This window comes from Populus trichocarpa, chromosome 3 (assembly GCF_000002775.5).
Source record: "Populus trichocarpa isolate Nisqually-1 chromosome 3, P.trichocarpa_v4.1, whole genome shotgun sequence".
Classification (NCBI taxonomy): Eukaryota; Viridiplantae; Streptophyta; class Magnoliopsida; order Malpighiales; family Salicaceae; genus Populus; species Populus trichocarpa.
Genome location: NC_037287.2, coordinates 15909745 through 15928460, shown reverse-complemented (window position 1 = coordinate 15928460; position 18716 = coordinate 15909745). Strand labels below are relative to the sequence as shown.

At 33.6% G+C, this 18716-nt stretch overlaps 2 protein-coding genes and 1 long non-coding RNA gene across 3 annotated transcripts; 1 reads left to right on the top strand and 2 right to left on the bottom strand.

Moving 5' to 3' along the window:
• Positions 1-6128: 6128 nt before the first annotated feature.
• Positions 6129-10539, bottom strand: LOC7497503 (probable trehalase). Its single transcript, XM_002303639.4, has 12 exons — positions 9756-10539; positions 9258-9377; positions 8731-8846; positions 8545-8645; positions 8325-8434; positions 8043-8115; positions 7798-7965; positions 7627-7714; positions 7015-7114; positions 6618-6831; positions 6416-6526; positions 6129-6302 (listed from the first exon to the last, which is right to left on the bottom strand). The coding sequence occupies exons 1-11, from the start codon at positions 10373-10375 to the stop codon at positions 6443-6445; spliced, it is 1794 nt and encodes a 597-aa protein (XP_002303675.2). The 5' UTR covers positions 10376-10539; the 3' UTR covers positions 6129-6302; positions 6416-6442.
• A 953-nt stretch (positions 10540-11492) lies between these two features.
• On the top strand, positions 11493-12058 carry LOC112326815 (uncharacterized). The gene is made up of 2 exons (XR_002980718.2): positions 11493-11698; positions 11782-12058. It is a non-coding gene; the product is annotated as an uncharacterized LOC112326815 (long non-coding RNA).
• A 1675-nt stretch (positions 12059-13733) lies between these two features.
• On the bottom strand, positions 13734-18064 carry LOC7497872 (trehalase). Its single transcript, XM_002303638.4, has 11 exons — positions 17315-18064; positions 16820-16939; positions 16309-16424; positions 16125-16225; positions 15904-16013; positions 15711-15783; positions 15466-15633; positions 15284-15371; positions 14584-14683; positions 14186-14399; positions 13734-14094 (listed from the first exon to the last, which is right to left on the bottom strand). The coding sequence occupies exons 1-11, from the start codon at positions 17845-17847 to the stop codon at positions 14011-14013; spliced, it is 1707 nt and encodes a 568-aa protein (XP_002303674.2). The 5' UTR covers positions 17848-18064; the 3' UTR covers positions 13734-14010.
• Positions 18065-18716: the final 652 nt, after the last annotated feature.

Genomic DNA, 18716 nt, shown 5'->3' with positions numbered 1-18716 from the left:
AGATAAACTCTGCAAATTTCAGTGCATGATCGAATCAGCTAACCCCACACGTTTTTTAACTTCGAAAAGCTTCTCATTCAGCTTTTACCAGTCCTTTGTTTTTTCAATTTTTGTGTATCTGATATATCAGTCCTTCTATTTTCCTTTTAGCCAAAAATTGCTCATGGAGGGAAAGTTCTTCTCTTTATCTTGATCACTAGTAATTATTCTTTTTAATGGCTATGGTATTCTCCATCAATTTTTACATAACGATGTTTAAATTCCTCTTAATTGTTGTCAATTTGCTAGACCAAGTTTATTATATGTATTTTTTAAATAGTCATTACAGTAAAAAAACTGACAATACTTGGAAATGCGGTTGAAACCGTGTTTTTTAAAAATTTAATTTTATTTAGAATTATTTTTTTATGTTTTTATATTATTTTGATGTGTTGATATAAAAATAATTTTTAAAAAATAAAAAAATATTATTTTAATGTATTTCCGAGTAAAAAATATTTTAAATCGCAACCGCTACAACACTCTCAGTCATCCATGTCATCGAAATGAGTTTTATGTTACTTTTTAACGTGAGCCTCTCCTCTCAATCTCAGCATTCTGTTTGTTGAATTGCTCCTTTCCATTTTCGTTTGCTCTCTATGATCTGTATTTTCTCGCCTTGTGGGTTTCCCCTTGGTGGTACTTATGTTTTGCTACTGAAAAAATATTCTTTTACATTTTGTTCACCTGCAGGAGGATTCGATATATCAAGTTCTAGTTCACTGATTGAAAATTGAACAAATGAAGTCAAATTTCGTTAGCGTTTGTTATCTTGTAATATATATTTTGCGAGGATTTGCTACTCCCTCTGATCATTATAAATTATTGTTCACGAAACTCTCTTCTTCTTCAACACCTTCGGTTGAAAGTCAACATGAAGGTACGTGGGATCATAAGAGGATTGAGTAATCATACACAGAGGATCTGAAATGTGCATGCACTGCGCAGAAACACAGAATTTGATTGAATGTATGTGGCAATTACATGACGAAAGGTTTTAACTTTGTGCTTGCTCGGCGGCCATACAATATGGATGTGGCCCAAGAATGGTCTCCCTAGAATATTCTAGTCTAGTGGTGTGAAACATGTTGCAGCAATCACACGAAAGTTTCTCCAGTTACATCCATGATTAGACAGCAATATTCAAATCTTGACTATACATAGTAATGGATGAAGGCCTTTTTTCTTCTCAATTTCCAGCCGCAGATAACTTTCTCTTGGCGTTGATCACTGTCTATATATATATATATATATATAGACAAACATATGCATAGCTTTCAAATAGACTTGGGACCCATACTGTTGCTTGGCTGTGTTTTTTTGAAAAATCTAGGTGTTGTTTAGCCAACCCTAGTCCTCTTTTTCTCTCGTTTAGGTGTTGTTTAGCCAACTCTCTTTGACAATTAAGAGATGCACTGAGAAAGGACAGAATCCCAAATGAGGACTTAAATTATAAAGCCCCTCTTTTCAAATTGTGGTACAAATGAAAATGGTCATATTTTTACATCGTTTTAAATATTAAAAATAAATTTTAAAAAATAAAAAAAATATTATTTTAATATATTTTTAAATAATTTTTTTTAAAAAAAATCACCACTACCACATTATCATATATTTTTTAAATAGAATTGCACATCTTGTCAATTACTTCCCATTCACTCGTTTCCTAATCTAAAATAGAGCCCATTTTTAATTAACCGATGAAGAAATATGGATAGTGTCATTATATATAATACTACCATCCTTCAATCATTGCCAATTAGCACTCTTCTATGTGGGGTGGCCCTAATCTTAAAGGGTCTCTTTACTTTTAAAATTAGGGCTGGATTAATTTCCAATCTCACAATCTAAATTAATCTTGGATTGATGAGACTAATCATCTCTCCACCTTCATCATCAGAATATAACACTTTAATTTGTTAATAGTTTTCTTGTAAGACAAGGTTGTCACTTGTCAATGTACACTATCCACCATTTTTTTATGAAGTTTTAAGATGTATTAATTATTCCATCCTGCCTCAACAACACCCACAGATTGAAGGGTGAAATTAAGTTAAATGAAACAAAATGTTAGTATTCAAATAAAGATGATGAGAGAGAGGGAGGAAAAAAGAAATACATGAAACCTGCTGGATCTTTTCAGCTGCACGCTGCCTGGCTTGCCAATTTCATTCAAAAGAAGAACAAATTAAGGCTCTGGGCTAAGTTTCAGTGAATTGGACATTATCTCACGTAATTTGGACTAAAACCTTTTTAGTGAAATAAGAATCATGCTCTGATAAAAAAGAAAGAGAGAAAAAACATATTCTAGTTGATTAAATACATGATTAGTTTTTGGTGGAGTTAATTATTTATGGAGTGAATTTACGTACCTAACTCAATTGGGATCACAAATTGGAATCCAAATCGATACCTGGTGGATTCCTTGTCTTTCATGCACGAGTATGTATGTGGGGTTTAAATTAAATACTGCATTGAATTATAGGCTCTCTTTTGTCCTAATTATCCCATAAAAACAAACAGAGCATCTTAATCTCACTGGAAAAATAGGCTTTAAATTATATTATTGTTCCTCTTATCATTTAGAAGATCTATCAATGGCTAAGAAAAAGAAATGGGATCTGTGAAATCACCCCCACCACCACCCACTACATAGGCCCTGTATCTTTTGTGATGAGATGAGTCCATAAAGATGCATTGCCACATATGAGTTGGAGAGTGACCAGCTTATTTGCAGTGCAATCATGTGTGTGAATTAATATAATTAATTACACGTGGTTAATCTATTTGAAAGAAAATGCACTGATATTTTCAAAAGAAACTCTAAAAATAAAATGTGACATGGAGAATGGAGATTGAGAATCTCCTTTTATAAGAATTTAATGATTCTTTATAACCGATTCTTATATTTTTCTTGATCACATTTCAATCTTTTCTGTGTTAGAGAGAAATATTTCTAACTTAATAAGAGGAAAATATCTTTATATATGTGTGGGCTTAACGCTTGACTAAGTTTAGAGATGTTGGGTCTGGTAAGTCGTTAAACTTATAAATGCTTGGACTCAGCACTTGACTGAACTTAGAGATGTTGGTCCAACAAATTTTTCAATCCATATATGCTTGAGCTCAGTATGTATTTGATTGAGTCTATTGTGTCTGATATATTATTAAACTCATATATACTTAGACTCGGTAATTTCCAGAGCAACAGTATTAGATTATCACTTGATTCTTCTAAATAAGAATTCAAATAAATAAAAACAAAAACATAACATAACACTGGATCCATCACTTTCAATCATGCTTTTTTTAAAGCATATCCAAGCTTTGTGTCGTGATTGGGGAACCAAACCTTTTCTTGATAATTTTAATCAGCTTGGAACATTTAATGGACATTCAATATGATTAAAAAATGACAGCCTATTCTCTTCTTCCTGTTTTTTCTTTTCTTTTTAAAATAAGAACACAATATAAGATTAAAAAAAATCACCCCAATTACATGTTCATGCATCATTAAGTTATCGTATCATATATATTATATTGTCCATCACACAATTGAAATCCAACTTAATCTTTGTCATTATAAAAATGTAACCTTGGATATGAATATTTACCCAACGCGAAGTTGTAAAAAAATTTAGACTAGATTCAACTTTTTATAACCGGGCTAATAAAGTAATTGAACATGAATTAGTTAAAGAGTTTATGAAATGATGGATCCGGTCACTGTTTAGAGTGACTAGACTTGACCACTAGTGCAGTGGATTAATGAATAATTCTTATAATTACCCATAAAAAAACAAGTTTTTATTGAAATAAAAGATCCTCTTATGCTCAAGTTTGTTAATATATAAGGAAATAATTATGTAAAATAGAAGAATAATGTGAGGAGTAAGAAAAAATGTGGAGAGGGTAGCATAGTAGGGTAAGTGACTTGTGTGATTTTCTCTACTGCTCTTAATGAATTTATGTATTGCATGAACTTGTTTTTTTATTGTGTCATTTTTCATCTAACTTATTTCGTAACATTAGATATTTTTATATTTTTGTCACGTGAGCTTGTCTAATAGAAACTGAAAAAATAACGAAGAGCTACCTTGTGGCGAGTAAGAAAATGAATTGTTGGTTGTTGTTTTTTGTCGAGCTATTAGTGAGAAAATTGATGCTCGTGAGTGAATGACAAGGGAGGTAGCCGGTAGGTGTTCTAAGATGAGATATTCTGGCAGGAAATAGCCATGAATGAGAAAAGATAGTGCTCCGTGCCACTGCCCTGCACAAAGAATATGGTGGGCACCTCACCAGTGGGTAGTTGTGAGGCGTTGAAGTGACAAGTCGTGCAACCATAACTTGTGCAAGATGTTCGAGAGGAGCGTGAGGAAGTTTGTCAGCATGGGAGGAGCATAGGTTTATCTTTTGGTTTGAGACCCATGTGTATTATTTTATTGGGCCGATAGGCCCAACATTAGCTCTAATCTGATCGGATAGCTTCTTGGACAATTATTTATTTATCCATTTGGGCCTGGCCTCAAGAGACAGATTTGCTACTGGTTTGTCCTGTTCTTGAGTATATGAAATATGTTATGCTTGAAGCTGAAGGGGAGAAAATAGATGGCTGGAAACCAGGGGTGGAGCAAGAAAAAAAATTACTCACTGTAAAGGTGTAGCATGTATTCTGAACTAAGAGTAAAATAAAATAAAAAAATATTAATTCAATTCAACTCCATAAATATTCTAAACAAGATAATTAAATTTAATTTTGTAGTTTAATATTTAATTTAAAAAATAATAATTATAATAGGTTATCAATTGAATTCAAATTACGTATAGAATTTAATTCCATGTATTATTTAATTCCGAACAAGCTGAAAAAGTTACAGGATTTAAAGATGCCACGAAATAATCTTTTTTTGGACGCCAAGTATTATAGGCTTTATAAATGGATGCAACCACACACAAGGTCGAGACTCTTAATTGGGCCCAGGACTTGCGTTCACAGGTAAACGGTAGTTGAGAATTTACTTTTGATTGGGCCCAGGACTTGCGTTCCTCATCACCAAGCCCATGACACAAGAATAATCTCAGTGCTCAAATCCCCTCCAAGCATCACAACTCAACTTGTAAATTTCTCAAGCGTTGACTATATAAAATAGAAATAAAACTCTGTTTATTTTTTAAAGAACTTGTAATTCAATAACATGATAAAAATAACACCAATTATTTATATAGAGGTTTAAAATCGTCTAACAAAAATATCTAAAATTAAGTAGAAAAAACAATTAAAATTCAAAACCAACTATAAAAATAATCAAAATAACAAAAACAACAATTTTTGAGCTTGATTTGCGTGTCTTTTGGAACCTTATAGAAATTAATCTATAAAATTATTTAGTAAAATTAGAGTTTGATCCAATAATTGAATATAAAATTATAATTATTTTTATTAAGTTGCATGTTTGATATATTCAAGTTTCTTCACAAATTTAGCCTTGTTTATCTTCATAAATATATTTACAATACATTCCATGTTAACTTACCTTTTTCTGGGCTCGGAGAGTTAACCTTTTTTTGAGCTCGGACAAGCATCTGACTTCTTATGGGCTATAAAACTTCGAAGAAACTCAATTGAAGCTAATAAATTTATGAATAGATGAAACTGAGCAATTCCAGTATATGGCATGTGGAAGGGAAAAATTCATTTTAAAATTAAGGACTACAAAATGATCATATCATCCAAGTCTTGCCATGGTGATCATGGCAATGATAATTATGCAAGATCTGCCCATAATGAATTCAGAGTTGAAGCTCTGCATCGAGTAGCCTACAGGGCTAATAAACTCAGGACATGGTCTACGAAGGTAGCTGATCATAAAAAAAAAAAACGATGTACAGCAGTACTGTGAGCATTTCGGTGCCCATCCGAATTACTATTTCCTGGAATTGAATAATCCAACAAAGCTACTGCTCATGAATACCAAGATTTGCTAGTTGCAGATATTTTGAAGTCCCTACTTGGTGCCCCCAAAACAAAGCAAAGGCTTTGGATGCTTCTCCTCCACCCAGAAATGAAAATACAATTCCCATACGGGATCGAGCGGAATTGGAGTTTATAAGCCTTGATTCCCTTTACAGGCTAATAATAGAAAGGGTAGCGTTCTATACCTTTATACAGGAAGTTGGATATGGAATTAAGAAGCCCTTAGAAGTGTGCAGCACTATCTAACATAAATAGGCTTAAACAGGAAATGAGACTGATGAATTCATTCCTTCATTAAAAATAAAGAAAAAAAAGTATCAGCGTATGATCAAATCAAAACAATAGCACAAGGAATTGAAGAGGAAAAAAATGCCCTATGTTCGCTAAGATCGCAAAAAGAACCTGTTGCTTCTTCAGTTTCCTAACCAATCAGCAACCTATGCTCCGGTCTTCAGGCCATCCAAACTCCTCCAAAAATGTCAACACAACTCCATTTGACCAACCAAAACCAGTCTGCATTACCACAAGAGCTTAAAATCAGTACAAATGTATGTAAAACAAGTATGCAATCTTTCCATACTTGTTTTCGAGTTTCATAAAGTACCTGGGGTATGTATTCTCCACCACCTCCGAATGCTCCACACTTTCGCACATCATATTTTTCATGCATTGCGCCCGTTTTCTTGTATCCAACGTAGTTGGTTTTGATCCACCTCACAGCTATGTCTTCTGCCAATGACCTTGCTTCTTTCAATCCAGATCTCAGCAAACCTTCAACTATCATGTGTTGAAGTGGAGCCCAGCCATTTGGAAAGTCCCTGTTTTTACAACTTCTATCAGGTCGTACAATATTTGCATAAAGACGGTTCTCCATATATTTGTAAGAGGTTGGTAGACACAAAATTATGCCACAAAGGCTTCTAGGAGTCGGGCTTTGTAACAACAATTTTTTTACGTTAATAAGTTCCAGATAAAGGAAAAGGTAAAAACAGATTGCTAACCATTGCTGTCCCGAATTTATTAAAGAAGTGGCAATTCCAGCAGCATGAACCAGGCCTGAACTTTGAAAACTTCTCATGACATTCTCCACCAAAGCAGTATCTTCACATTTGTGATCAAAATCAAGAGCATTTTCAGTATTCGCCTTATAAAAGGGGAGACAATATAGCTTGCATTTTCAGGGTTCTAGGTAGTATAGCATCTGATAAATTGGGGAACGGGAGCATCACTAGTTTTACATCATTTACCCGTCGTCTGTCCTTTAGAATCAATTCTGATGACCTGCTAAAGGTTTTAAACTATCAGAACTATCTGCATGACAGCTTGCTTATTCCAACTGTTATGAATAACTTGTCCCACTTTTAGACTTATACGTGTTTCTGTTTTCCATTTAAATCAGGAGCTTTAAGAGCATCAATAGGGTATCGATTGTGGTATATGAAAAGTAAACTGAACTTATTAAGCAATACACTTTCAGCTTTATACACTTGGAATGAAAAAGGTGAATTCTATATCTCCAAGTAAGAGTGATCAAGTTAACTTTAATGGTAATTCTCTTTATCATGCTCATCATTTGTGCAGATACTTGAAACTGGACATGGAGAGTCATAAACCTGAATGGAACAAATCTATCCACAAAGGAATAAAGTTCGAAGCATATGCGTTCTGATTTTGGTTACAAGCCTGCCATGTTTCAGATTCCTGAAAGTATGAAATCAACAGAAATCAGAGAAATATATAATTATCAGATATTGGCTCTTAAAGCACATGCACGAGGACAAAACCTTGCATATAGTGCCATTAGTGAGTCTGTAATCGAGCCACTGTCCCTTCTCGGCATCCCAGAAAACAGAATTGATTGCATTTTTTCTTGCTTCAGCAACTTCCATGAAACTCTCCATTGTGCTTTTGTTTCCGAGGATTTTCGCCAAAAAGGCAATATCTAGTTCCATCTAGAAAGGTAGATACATTGATTAGGTGAAAACAACTACTACCTTCAGATTTTCTTAGTAAGGTAATTGAAAAATACCTTGAGTATGTAAACATTTAAATCCACAGGTAAAATTGATGTTGTAGACAACGTAGTGAATTCTGAAGTATTCCTGTCACAAGCCAAATAAAGAATAGCAAATTCATTTTCCATTTCTTCTAAACTTCAACAATTACAACATTCTAATCACTGGCATTATAACTAAGCTGGTAAATAACTAAAGAAGACCGGTGACATTAAATAATTTCTTTGTTATTTCTCAACATTGACATTATACTAAATAATTTAATGCATGCAAATTATGTTAATGTGCAACATTACCTCATCCATCTTGTACTAAAATCCCATCCGGATTCAGCAGCTGAAGCCACATCACGGTAAAATTGTTGTTTCTCAGAATTTCCAAAGAACTTGGAGGCAGATTCCTTATCCTGTTAGAGCAAATAAGTAAACGCATCGCAAATCTTAAGTTTGTCCAATATAATTTAAATGGAACAAAGTCAAATAATTCTAAGGTACTTAGCCAGAGGCAAGAACGCACTATTGTAGAAGATTCGGGCCTGGGTTTGTTCCAAATCGCATAATACCGACTTAAGTTGTGATTGAAACCTTGAGCATCCTGGATGGTGACCTTATGTATCTCTACAACAAGAACAGTAATGTTTACAAAAGCTCAAATAACAAAAGAAAGAAATAAAAAAAAAAGAGTAGGAAATCAAGAGGGTACCAGAGTTCCAAAAGGCATGTTCTTTTAGCAATGCAGGAAGAGCCTTTCTAACCAATTCCACATCACAAGTCCTATTATATATCTCATAAACCATTGCACTCAGGAGGGGAGGTTGGCTGAAAAGGTATGGAAACTATAGTTTAATTTCAATCATTAAGCACACGAGCACAACTCATTTCAAGCAACTCACAACTAGATTCAAAAAAGAAGGCAAGGTTCTTTGAGCTTGAAAGTCTTTAATTTATCATAAGAACAAAAAAAAATAATGGAAATGAAACAGGACAAGCAGCAAAGGGAAAGACATTAGTTCAATGATGGAAACCACCCAATTCTTATGCAATTTATCAACGAAGAAGAAGAAGAATAAGAACAAAAAGGAAAACAAAGAAAAGATGTAGATTTCAATGTGGAAAATTTGGCAGGTAAAATATAGACAAGCACTCAAACAATTCTTACACAAAGAAAGAGGTAACAAGAACAGAGAACAATAGGTAAAGGCAACAACTTAAAAAATGCAGCAAACATACCTCCTGTTGGTGTAATAGGCCCTTGCACCATTAAGAACATAACCATATGTATCCACAAGGAAAATGAGATTGGTCACAATTGCTTTTGCAGTCTCATACATTTTACTTGCCATCAAGCCACTGCATGATAAGTTCCCCGATTATTATTCTCACCATAATTTGGATGCACCTAACCAAAATTTTGTTGTCCAAGAGTAATGTTATCTATCCCGAGTAAGTTCCCCGATAACTCAAACTAAGAGGATGACATTATTCGTGTGAAACTCATTCAGGATGGATATTTGGATAAAAGAAAACATAACTAACAAGTGACACTATTCTCAGTTTTGCATAAAATTATTGACTAACTTATGAAAATAGTTCAATGAAGAGAAGTAAATGCTTCTAACTAAACAACCATCCAAAGCTATATAGCAGACAGCAATAATGACAAAGGAAAACAAGACAAGACAAGCACAAAAAAAAAAAAAAAAACGAAGTGCAAAAACAATAACTTACCGAATTACCCAATAAGAATCCCAATAATAAACCTCTCTAAAACGTGAACCAGGCACAACCACTGCCTCAGGCAAGGGAAGTAAAGTGTGTAATTCAGAGTGTTCAAGGACCCCATCAGAGACTTTTCTACTCAAATTCTTCCATAAAGCATGGACCTCAAGAGCCCATGACCTCACTTCTGGGTTCTTCACCTTAGGCAAGAACCCTTCTGGTTCAGGAACAAAATCCACTGGATCATAGTAAACAAGATCATCCGCTGCATCATCAAAGTAGGTTGCGATAAACACCTTCAAATCTTCAACTGAAACAGTCCCGTTTTCACCGCTTCTTGGTAGCTCATCAAAAGCTTTCTGTGTCTTTGAAAGATTGAATTTTAATGACAAATCAACGTAAAGTTTTGGGTCAAAGTCTTCCTCTCCAAAAGTCCCGAGCGCAGTTTCTTGGACTCGTTCAAGAAAGGTAACTAAAGGTGTCGTTGCTACCACGGGACCTCCTACACTGCATTTCGGAGACAAACTTGTTGCAAGTGTCATTGTTGCTAGAGACAACAAGGAGAGAGAGAAAAGATTAAGGTTTTGTTGAGCCATGTCTGAAGGGTCGGACACAAGAAAGGTGTTCATGGCGGTGGTGGTTGCTCTTATATATATATATGTATGAAGAGGGAAAGAGGGAAGCAGGGATTTTCAAAGCTGCCGGCTATTGGAATATCTTATTGTTTTTGGGGCTTGATATGCTGTTGATGAAAACACTTGGGCTAAGAAAATGTAGACTCGTACATTGGTTTGGTGCTCTGATTTTGATTCCATTTTTTGTGGTCTGTTATAAATACAGGTTTTTTTTAACTCTCGTTAAGGTCTGTACATTGGTTTGGGCTAAGAAAATTATTCGACTCTCGTTTCATCCGCATCGGAGGTTGAATAATTTTTTTTTTTTGTAAAAAAGTAAATATATAAATTTTTTTAACATGTTTTTTAATAAAAAAAAAAATCTAGTTATATATTAAAAAACACATGCATGGATTTAATTAAATAAATCAAGAATTATGTGTTATTAATGTATTTTTTTGACATTAAATAAAAAATATAACTATAAATCAAAAAATTGATGCTTACATATAATAAAATAAAATAAAATAAAGATCATATGTATTTATAAAGATCTGTAAGATCTCAAGGTAATTTTTAACATATTAAAAAAATAAAAAAATATTGAAATTACTACAGTAAAACACTATTTACTTTTAATTTTGCATAATAGTTTTTTTAAAAAAATATAAACAAAAAAAATTACAAAAGAATGGAGATAAGAAAAAAATGGTATAAATAGACTAAAAGTAGAGTGATAAATATCACAAGTATAAAGAATAAAAATAATATTTTTTTCAAAAAAAATATCAAGAAAAAAAGAGAAAAAACTAAAAAATTATTACAAAGAAAAAAAAAGTGATAATAAACCAAGTATAACATGATAAATATGTCAAGTATAAAGAAAAAAAATCCAAGATGTTGACCATAGAAGATGCTGCTCTTTGTCCATCGAAGGAAAACAAAAACTAACTGGAAAATAAAATATTTTTTTCGGAAACAGAACAGCATGCCTTGTTCACGTTCCTATCCTTTGCACATATATATACTTAGTACCTTAATTTAATTATAATCCAATGAGATTTATTTACTTTTATTTTTTTGCTTGTTTATATTATCACTTTATACAGCAGCCGTGTGAATATGGGAATGCTGCTTTTCAAATGCACTTGACCAATCATGTGATGCCACAAATTTATATTTGACCAATCTGTTTAGGTTGACTCGGCTAGCTAGAGAAGATAAGAACGTGGAAATGATGTTGATTTTCCAATCGGGACATGCACCAAAAACTGTGGTTGCCTTTAATAATTCCAGGCAGACAAGAGGGCAAAGGGTATTTACAGAGACAAGCAACAAGTAGGTAGACTATAGTTGCCGATTTTAAATTCCAGTTTTTAATATTCCGGTAGCCTCATATTATCCATGGTACATCCTTTCAGGTGGAATCTTAGGCATCATCTGTATCATATCTCACTTTATCAGTTTTCAGGTTAAGTCTATAATGCACGAGGGGTTCACCATTTTTCTGCAACTCTCTCGGGAAGTAAAGCTTGATGTTAAAATGCTTCGTTTTTCCATGAAATATTGGATTGTGAGATATTGCGATTGCTACCTAGTTATCAACTAAAATTTTTGTGTTATCCTTATGCTTCATATGTAGATCACAAAGAATTGTTTTCAATTATAAAACTTGATTTATTGTTGATGTTGCTATAATGAATTTTGCTTCTGTTGTAGATTATGCTACAATCCCCTGCTTCTTTAAACATCATGAGAAAACTCATGAACCTAGGCTAAAACAATAAGTACTTCTTATGTCATCAATAGATCGAGCTCAATCACTATCTGAAAATCTATATAGCTTAAAGCTTAGACACTTCTCAAACTTAACACCATAGTTAACACTCCCTTTGATATACCTTAATATTCTTTTTGCTTCTTTTAAATGCATTTCACTAACACAATACATAAATCAAAATAAAAGACTTAAAACAAATAGAATATCAAACTTTATTGTAGTAAGATACATTATGCAACTAATTAAGTTTTTAAAGTGTCATTCATCAACCTTTTCGGTACAATTTTCCTTGCTCAACTTCTCCTTATAATTCATTGGTGTGTTTGTTGCTTTACATTCTTTTTTATTTTTAGCATTCGTTGAAGATGACAATGTCCAAGTCTCTTATGCCAAATTTTAACGATGCTGATGTTAGTGGAATATGTTGTGTATTCCTTCTTGGTTGGGAAAAATGAGAAGTTTTTACATTTTATTTTAGCTTGTAAAATTTCTATCTAACAACATCGTGGCGGCATTGATCTTTAAAGGTCACTTTGAATTCATTTTCAATTAGTTGACTCACACTCAATAAATTTTGATCAATATCAAGTATATAAAAGACATCTGAAAATTTTTTTGTACCTGAGTTTGTTGATATTGCAATAGTTTGCTCTTTGCTGGAATATAGTCATTTTTCCCTATTTGAACCTTTGTAATTCCAGTGGGCTGTAAGGTTTTGAAAAGAGTTCTGTTAAAAGTCATGTGGTTTGTATAATCATTTTCAATCAGCCAACATTTTAAGGAGCTCTTTGTTGAAAAACAAGTTGTTACAAACATCTAATCTTCATCATTTTTGTTCCACCCAACATGGCGGCAACCTTTAAAAATTAAATGTTATTTGCAAAAGGAACAGATTTCTAGTATCTTGTTTTTAGAAAATGTTTTGTTTAAGAGTCGTCACCTAGTATTATGATTACTAAGAATCCTAGCTGGTCAACAAAGATTTTATTGTGCGGGACGTAAAATGAAAGATATTATTATTCATTAAGCGTCCTACCTGAGGTACATTACATTGTTGGTTTTGTCTTAAATTCTAAGAGTTTGTTTTGTTTTGTTTTTGATGATCTGCTTATAATATTCATGACTCTGGCGCCAATGAATATTCGACTAAGGATACTTTCAACTCTGCCGTTGGTAAATATTACGTAGTGAAAAAAACATATAGTATTCTTGACTCTGGCGCCAACCTAGTAAAATGAATTGAAAGCAAAGCATACATATATATATATATAATCTAAGATTTTCATTGCCCAAAACTGATAGTTTTCTCCATCGAAAACAGAAGAAGCAATTTGAGAAAAACTAGATTCAACTTCTATCACATGTCCCTTAAGAAGAAAGCTCTGATACAAAATGATTGTTTTTTTTTTTTTAAGAAAAGAAAGAGGCAGAAGAAATTAAAAGACTGCAGAGATAAAAATACTGATATGTTGCAGACAAGGGATGATTGATTGCATTTATTTGATAAACATGCTTATAATTAAATAGTAGTAAAAGAAAATTGAAATGCTAACTAATAGCCATAAATCATGCTGTCATCTGCTAACAACAGACTAACAACTCCTAGAGACTAGGACAATTTTATTTGCTGGAAACATAAAAATCTAAAGGTAACAGAAAATAAAGGTAACATGGACTTGTAGTAGTCCTGAAGCAATCTTCAACAAACATAAAGAAAAAAATACTGATTGTGTTTTATGGGGTCTATCAGCATATGATCAAATCAAAATAATAGCACAAGGAACTGAAGAGGAAAAAATGCCCTATAGTCTCTAAGATCACAACAAGAAACTGTTGAATCAAAAATTCAAATCTTCAGTTTCCTAACCAATCAGCAACCTATGCTCAGGTCTTCAGGCCATCCAAACTCCTCCAAAAATGTCAATACAACTCCATTTGACCAACCAAAACCAGTCTGCATTACCGCAAAATCTTAAAATCAGTACAAATGTATGTAAAACATGCATGAAATCTTTCCATACTTGTTTTTGAGTTTTATACAGTACCTGGGGTTTGTAAAATCCACCTCCTCCAAATTCTCCACACTTTTGCACATTGTATTTTTCATGCATTGCACCCGTTTTCTTGTATCCAACGTAGTTGGTTTTGATCCACCTCACAGCTATGTCTTCTGCCAATGACCTTGCTTCTTTCAATCCAGATCTCAGCAAACCTTCAACTATCATGTGTTGAAGTGGAGCCCAGCCATTTGGAAAGTCCCTGGTTTTAAAATTTCTATCAGGTCATACAATATTTGCATAAAGACAGTCGTTCTCCGTATATTTGTAAAAGGTTGGTAGACACAAAATTATGCCACAAAGGTTTCAAGTAATAAGGCTTAGTAACAACAATGTTTACGTTAATAAGCTCCTGATAAAGGGAAAGGTAAAAATAGATTTCTAACCATTGGTGTCCTGAATTTATTAAAGAAGTGGCAATTCCAGCAGCATGAACCAGGCCTGAACTTTGAAAACTTCTCATGACATTCTCCACCAGAGCAGCATCTTCACATTTGTGATCAAAATCAAGAGCATTTTCAGTGTTCTACTTGTGAAAGAAGAGACAATATAGCTTAATATATTTCCATATGGAAAAAGTTATCTCATGAATCATAGGCCATGATGATCTAAACTTAGCTTTTCTAATACTCAAATGGTTATCTGCAGACCTTACAAAAATTTCAATAATAAGGTGAATCATATCATACTAACTTCTTGACAAATAAAGCGAGCATATGGTGTTCACTTGTTTTACATCATTTACCCATGTGGTCTGTCCTTGAGAATCAATTCTGATGACCTGCAGAAGGTCTAAAATATCAGAACTATCCGCATGACAGCTTGCTTATTCTAACTGTTCTTGCCCCACTTTTAGTCTTGTACAAGTTTCTGTTTTCCATTTAAATCATGAACTTTAAGAACATCAATAGGCTATCAAATGTGCTATTTCTTTAACAATACACTTTCAGCTTTATACACTTTGAATTCAAAAGGTGAATTCTCTATCTCCAAGTAAGAGTGATTAAGTTAAGTTTAATGGTAATTCTCTTTATCATGCTCATCATTTGTGCAGATACTTGAAACTGGACATAGAGAATCATAAACCTGCATGGAACAAATCTATCCACAAAGGAATAAAATTCGAAGCATATGCATTCTGATTTTGGTTACAAGCTTGCCATGTTTCAGATTCCTGAAAGTGTGAAATCAACAAAAATCAGGAGGAGAACAGAGAAATCTATAATTATCAGATAATGGCTATTAAAGCACAAGCATGAGGACAAAACCTTGCATATAGTGCCATTAGTGAGTCTGTAATCGAGCCACTGTCCCATCTCGTCATTCCAGAAAACAGAATTGATTGCGTTTTTTCTTGCTTCGGCAGCTTCCAAGAAACTCTCCACTGTGCTTTTGTTCCCAAGGACATTCGCAAAAAAAGCAATATCTAGTTCCATCTGGAAAGATAGATACAGTGATTTGGTGAAAACAACTACTAACTTTAGATTTTCTTAATAAGGTAATTGAATCATACCTTGAGTATGTAAACATTTAAATCAACTGGTAAAATTGATGTCGTGGACATCGTACTGAATTCTGAAGTATTCCTGTCACGAGTCATATAAAGGATAGCAACTTCATTTTTTCCAGTTCTACTAGACTTCAACAATTATAACATTCTAATCATTGGCATTGTACTAAATAATTTTGTTAATGTGCAACATTACCTCATCCATCTTGTACTAAAATCCCATCCGGATTCAGCAGCTGAAGCCACATCACGGTAAAACTGTTGTTTCTCAGAATTACCCAAGAACTTGGAAGCAGCTTCCTTATCCTGTTAGAGCAAATAAGTTCATGTATCGCAAATCATAAGTTTCTCTAATATAACTTAAATGGAACAGAATCAAATAACGCTCAGGTAACTTAGCCAGAGGCAAGAACGCACTTTTCTAGAACGTTCGGGCCTGGGTTTGTTCCACATTGCATAATACCGACTTAAGTTGTGATTGCAACCTTGAGCATCCTGGATGGTGACCTTATGTATCTCTACAACAAGAACAGTAATGTTTACAAAAGCTCAAATAACAAAATAAAGAATTAAAAATAAAAGTAGGAAATCAAGAGGGTACCAGAGTTCCAAAAGGCATGTTCTTTTAGCAATGCAGGAAGAGCCTTTCTAACCAATTCCACATCACAAGTCCTATTATATATCTCATAAACCATTGCACTCAGGAGGGGAGGTTGGCTGAAAAAGTATGGAAACCCTATAGTTTAATTCCAATCATTAAGCACACGAGCACAACTCATTTCAAGCAACTCACAATTAGATTCAAAAAAGAAGGCAAGGGTCTATGAGCTTAAAAGTTTTTAATTCATTATAAAAACAAAAACAAAATAATGGAAATGAAACAGGACAAGCAGCAAAGGAAAAGAGATTAGTTCAATGATGGAAACCACCCAATTCTTATGCAATTTATCAAAGAAGAAATGGAAGAGAAAGAAAAGATGTAGATTTTCAATGAGGGAAATTTGGCAGGTAAAATATAGACAAGCACTCAAACAATTATTACACAAAGAAAGAGGTAAAAAAACACAGAAAACAATAGGAAAAAGACATCTTAAAAAATGCAACAGACATACCTCCTGTTGGTATAATAGGCCCTTCCACCATTAAGAACATAGCCGTATGTATCCACATGGAAAATGAGATTGGTCACGATTGCTTTTGCAGTCTCATACATTTTACTTGCCAACAAGCCCCTGCATGATAAGCACTCTATCTATATTATTCTCACCAAAATTGGATGCACCTAACCAAAATTTATTGTCCAAGAGTAATGTTATCTATCCCGAGTAAGTTCCCCAATAACTCAAAGGCAAACACTAAGAGGATTACATTATTCGTGTGTAGCTCATTCAGTATGGATATTTGGATAAAAATACATAACTAACAAGTGACACCATTATCAGCTTTGCATAAAATTATTGACTAACTTATGAAATGTAGTTCAATGAAGAGAAGTAAATGCTTCTAACCAAACAACCATCCAAAGCTGTATAGCAGACAGCAATAATGACAAAGGAAAACAACACAAGACAAGCACAAAAAAAGGAATTGCAAAAACAGTAACTTACCGAATTACCCAATAAGAATCCCAATAATAAACCTCTCTAAAACGTGAACCAGGCACAACCACTGCCTCGGGCAAGGGAAGTAAAGTGTGTAATTCAGAGTGTTCAAGGACCCCATCAGAGACTTTTCTACTCAAATTCTTCCATAAAGCATGGACCTCAAGAGCCCATGACCTCACTTCTGGGTTCTTCACCTTAGGCAAGAACCCTTCTGGTTCAGGAACAAAATCCACTGGATCATAGTAAACAAGATCATCCGCTGCATCATCAAAGTAGGTTGCGATAAACACCTTCAAATCTTCAACTGAAACAGTCCCGTTTTCACCGCTTCTTGGTAGCTCATCAAAAGCTTTCTGTGTCTTTGAAAGATTGAATTTTAATGACAAATCAACGTAAAGTTTTGGGTCAAAGTCTTCCTCTCCAAAAGTCCCGAGGGCAGTTTCTTGGACACGTACAAGAAAGGTAACTAAGGGTGTCGTTGCTACCACAGTATCTGTTCCACTGCAGTTTGGAGACAAACTTGTTGTAAGAGACATTGTTGCTAGAGACACTAATGAGAGAGAGAAAAGATTAAGGATTTGCTGAGCCAGTTCTGAAGGGTCGGAGTTGATTGCTCCTACATGATTGATACATATATTAAAAAAAAACAAGATTTTTTAAAAAAAATTTCCACATAATACATGTAATTGTAACGTAAGATTCAATGACTGTTAAAAGTAGAAAAATGAAAGACCAATCTCATAATTTGCATATTTCCAGGTAAGCATAACCTTAACATGACTCCCCCATAGTAAATCGAAAAAACAAAGAAAAGTTTGTTTGATGCGGTGCAATGTCCAAGACTCACACGTATCTAATAACAAAAAAAACCAAAAAAATGTTTATAATGTTTAAAACTCAGCTCGGAAAAAACTGGATTTTTATTTTTGAAAAATTCTTGACCATAAAAAATGCTGCTCTTTGTCTCAGTTTTTTTTTTTTTTTTTAAAGGAGGAAAGTTTCAAAATTGTCTTGGAGAAATAATATAATAGAAAATTTATTTTAAAAATTAGCACATTTTTTGCAGTTAAGGCAACAATGTTGTTGCGATAATTAAATTTAATCTTCGTAGCCTTTGATTTTCAAGCATTTAAAAAAAAAATAGGACAAAAGTGAGCCTTAAATATTTTGGAGTTGAAAATCACACCCACCTATGCAAGATTCTTTAGACACACAAAATAGGCTATGATCTCTTTTCATATTCAATCATTCACATGCATCATGTGAGGTGACTTTTACTGCCTAAACATCTTTGTCAATGAATATTTGGCACCAAAATATTCTAGGGGGCATCAATTTTGTGCCGCTACTTGGATAAAATATTTCAGCAATTTTGTGAGTGCGTGGTTGTATAATAGTTTTTTGT

Bases quoted from the DNA above. Each gene is read 5' to 3' on its own strand.
- LOC7497503 (XM_002303639.4), bottom strand. From the start codon at position 10,375: ATGAACACCTTTCTTGTGTCCGACCCTTCAGACATGGCTCAACAAAAC. The intron at 7,966-8,042 runs GTATTTTTCAAT...CTACCTTTCTAG, and splicing joins TAAATGTTTACATACTCAAG to ATGGAACTAGATATTGCCTT. The intron at 7,115-7,626 runs GTTTATGACTCT...ACAAATGTGAAG, and splicing joins GATAGATTTGTTCCATTCAG to ATACTGCTTTGGTGGAGAAT.
- LOC7497872 (XM_002303638.4), bottom strand. From the start codon at position 17,847: ATGTCTCTTACAACAAGTTTGTCTCCAAACTGCAGTGGAACAGATACT. The intron at 15,784-15,903 runs GTAATGTTGCAC...GACTCGTGACAG, and splicing joins TTTAGTACAAGATGGATGAG to GAATACTTCAGAATTCAGTA. The intron at 14,095-14,185 runs GTACTGTATAAA...GCGGTAATGCAG, and splicing joins GTGGATTTTACAAACCCCAG to ACTGGTTTTGGTTGGTCAAA.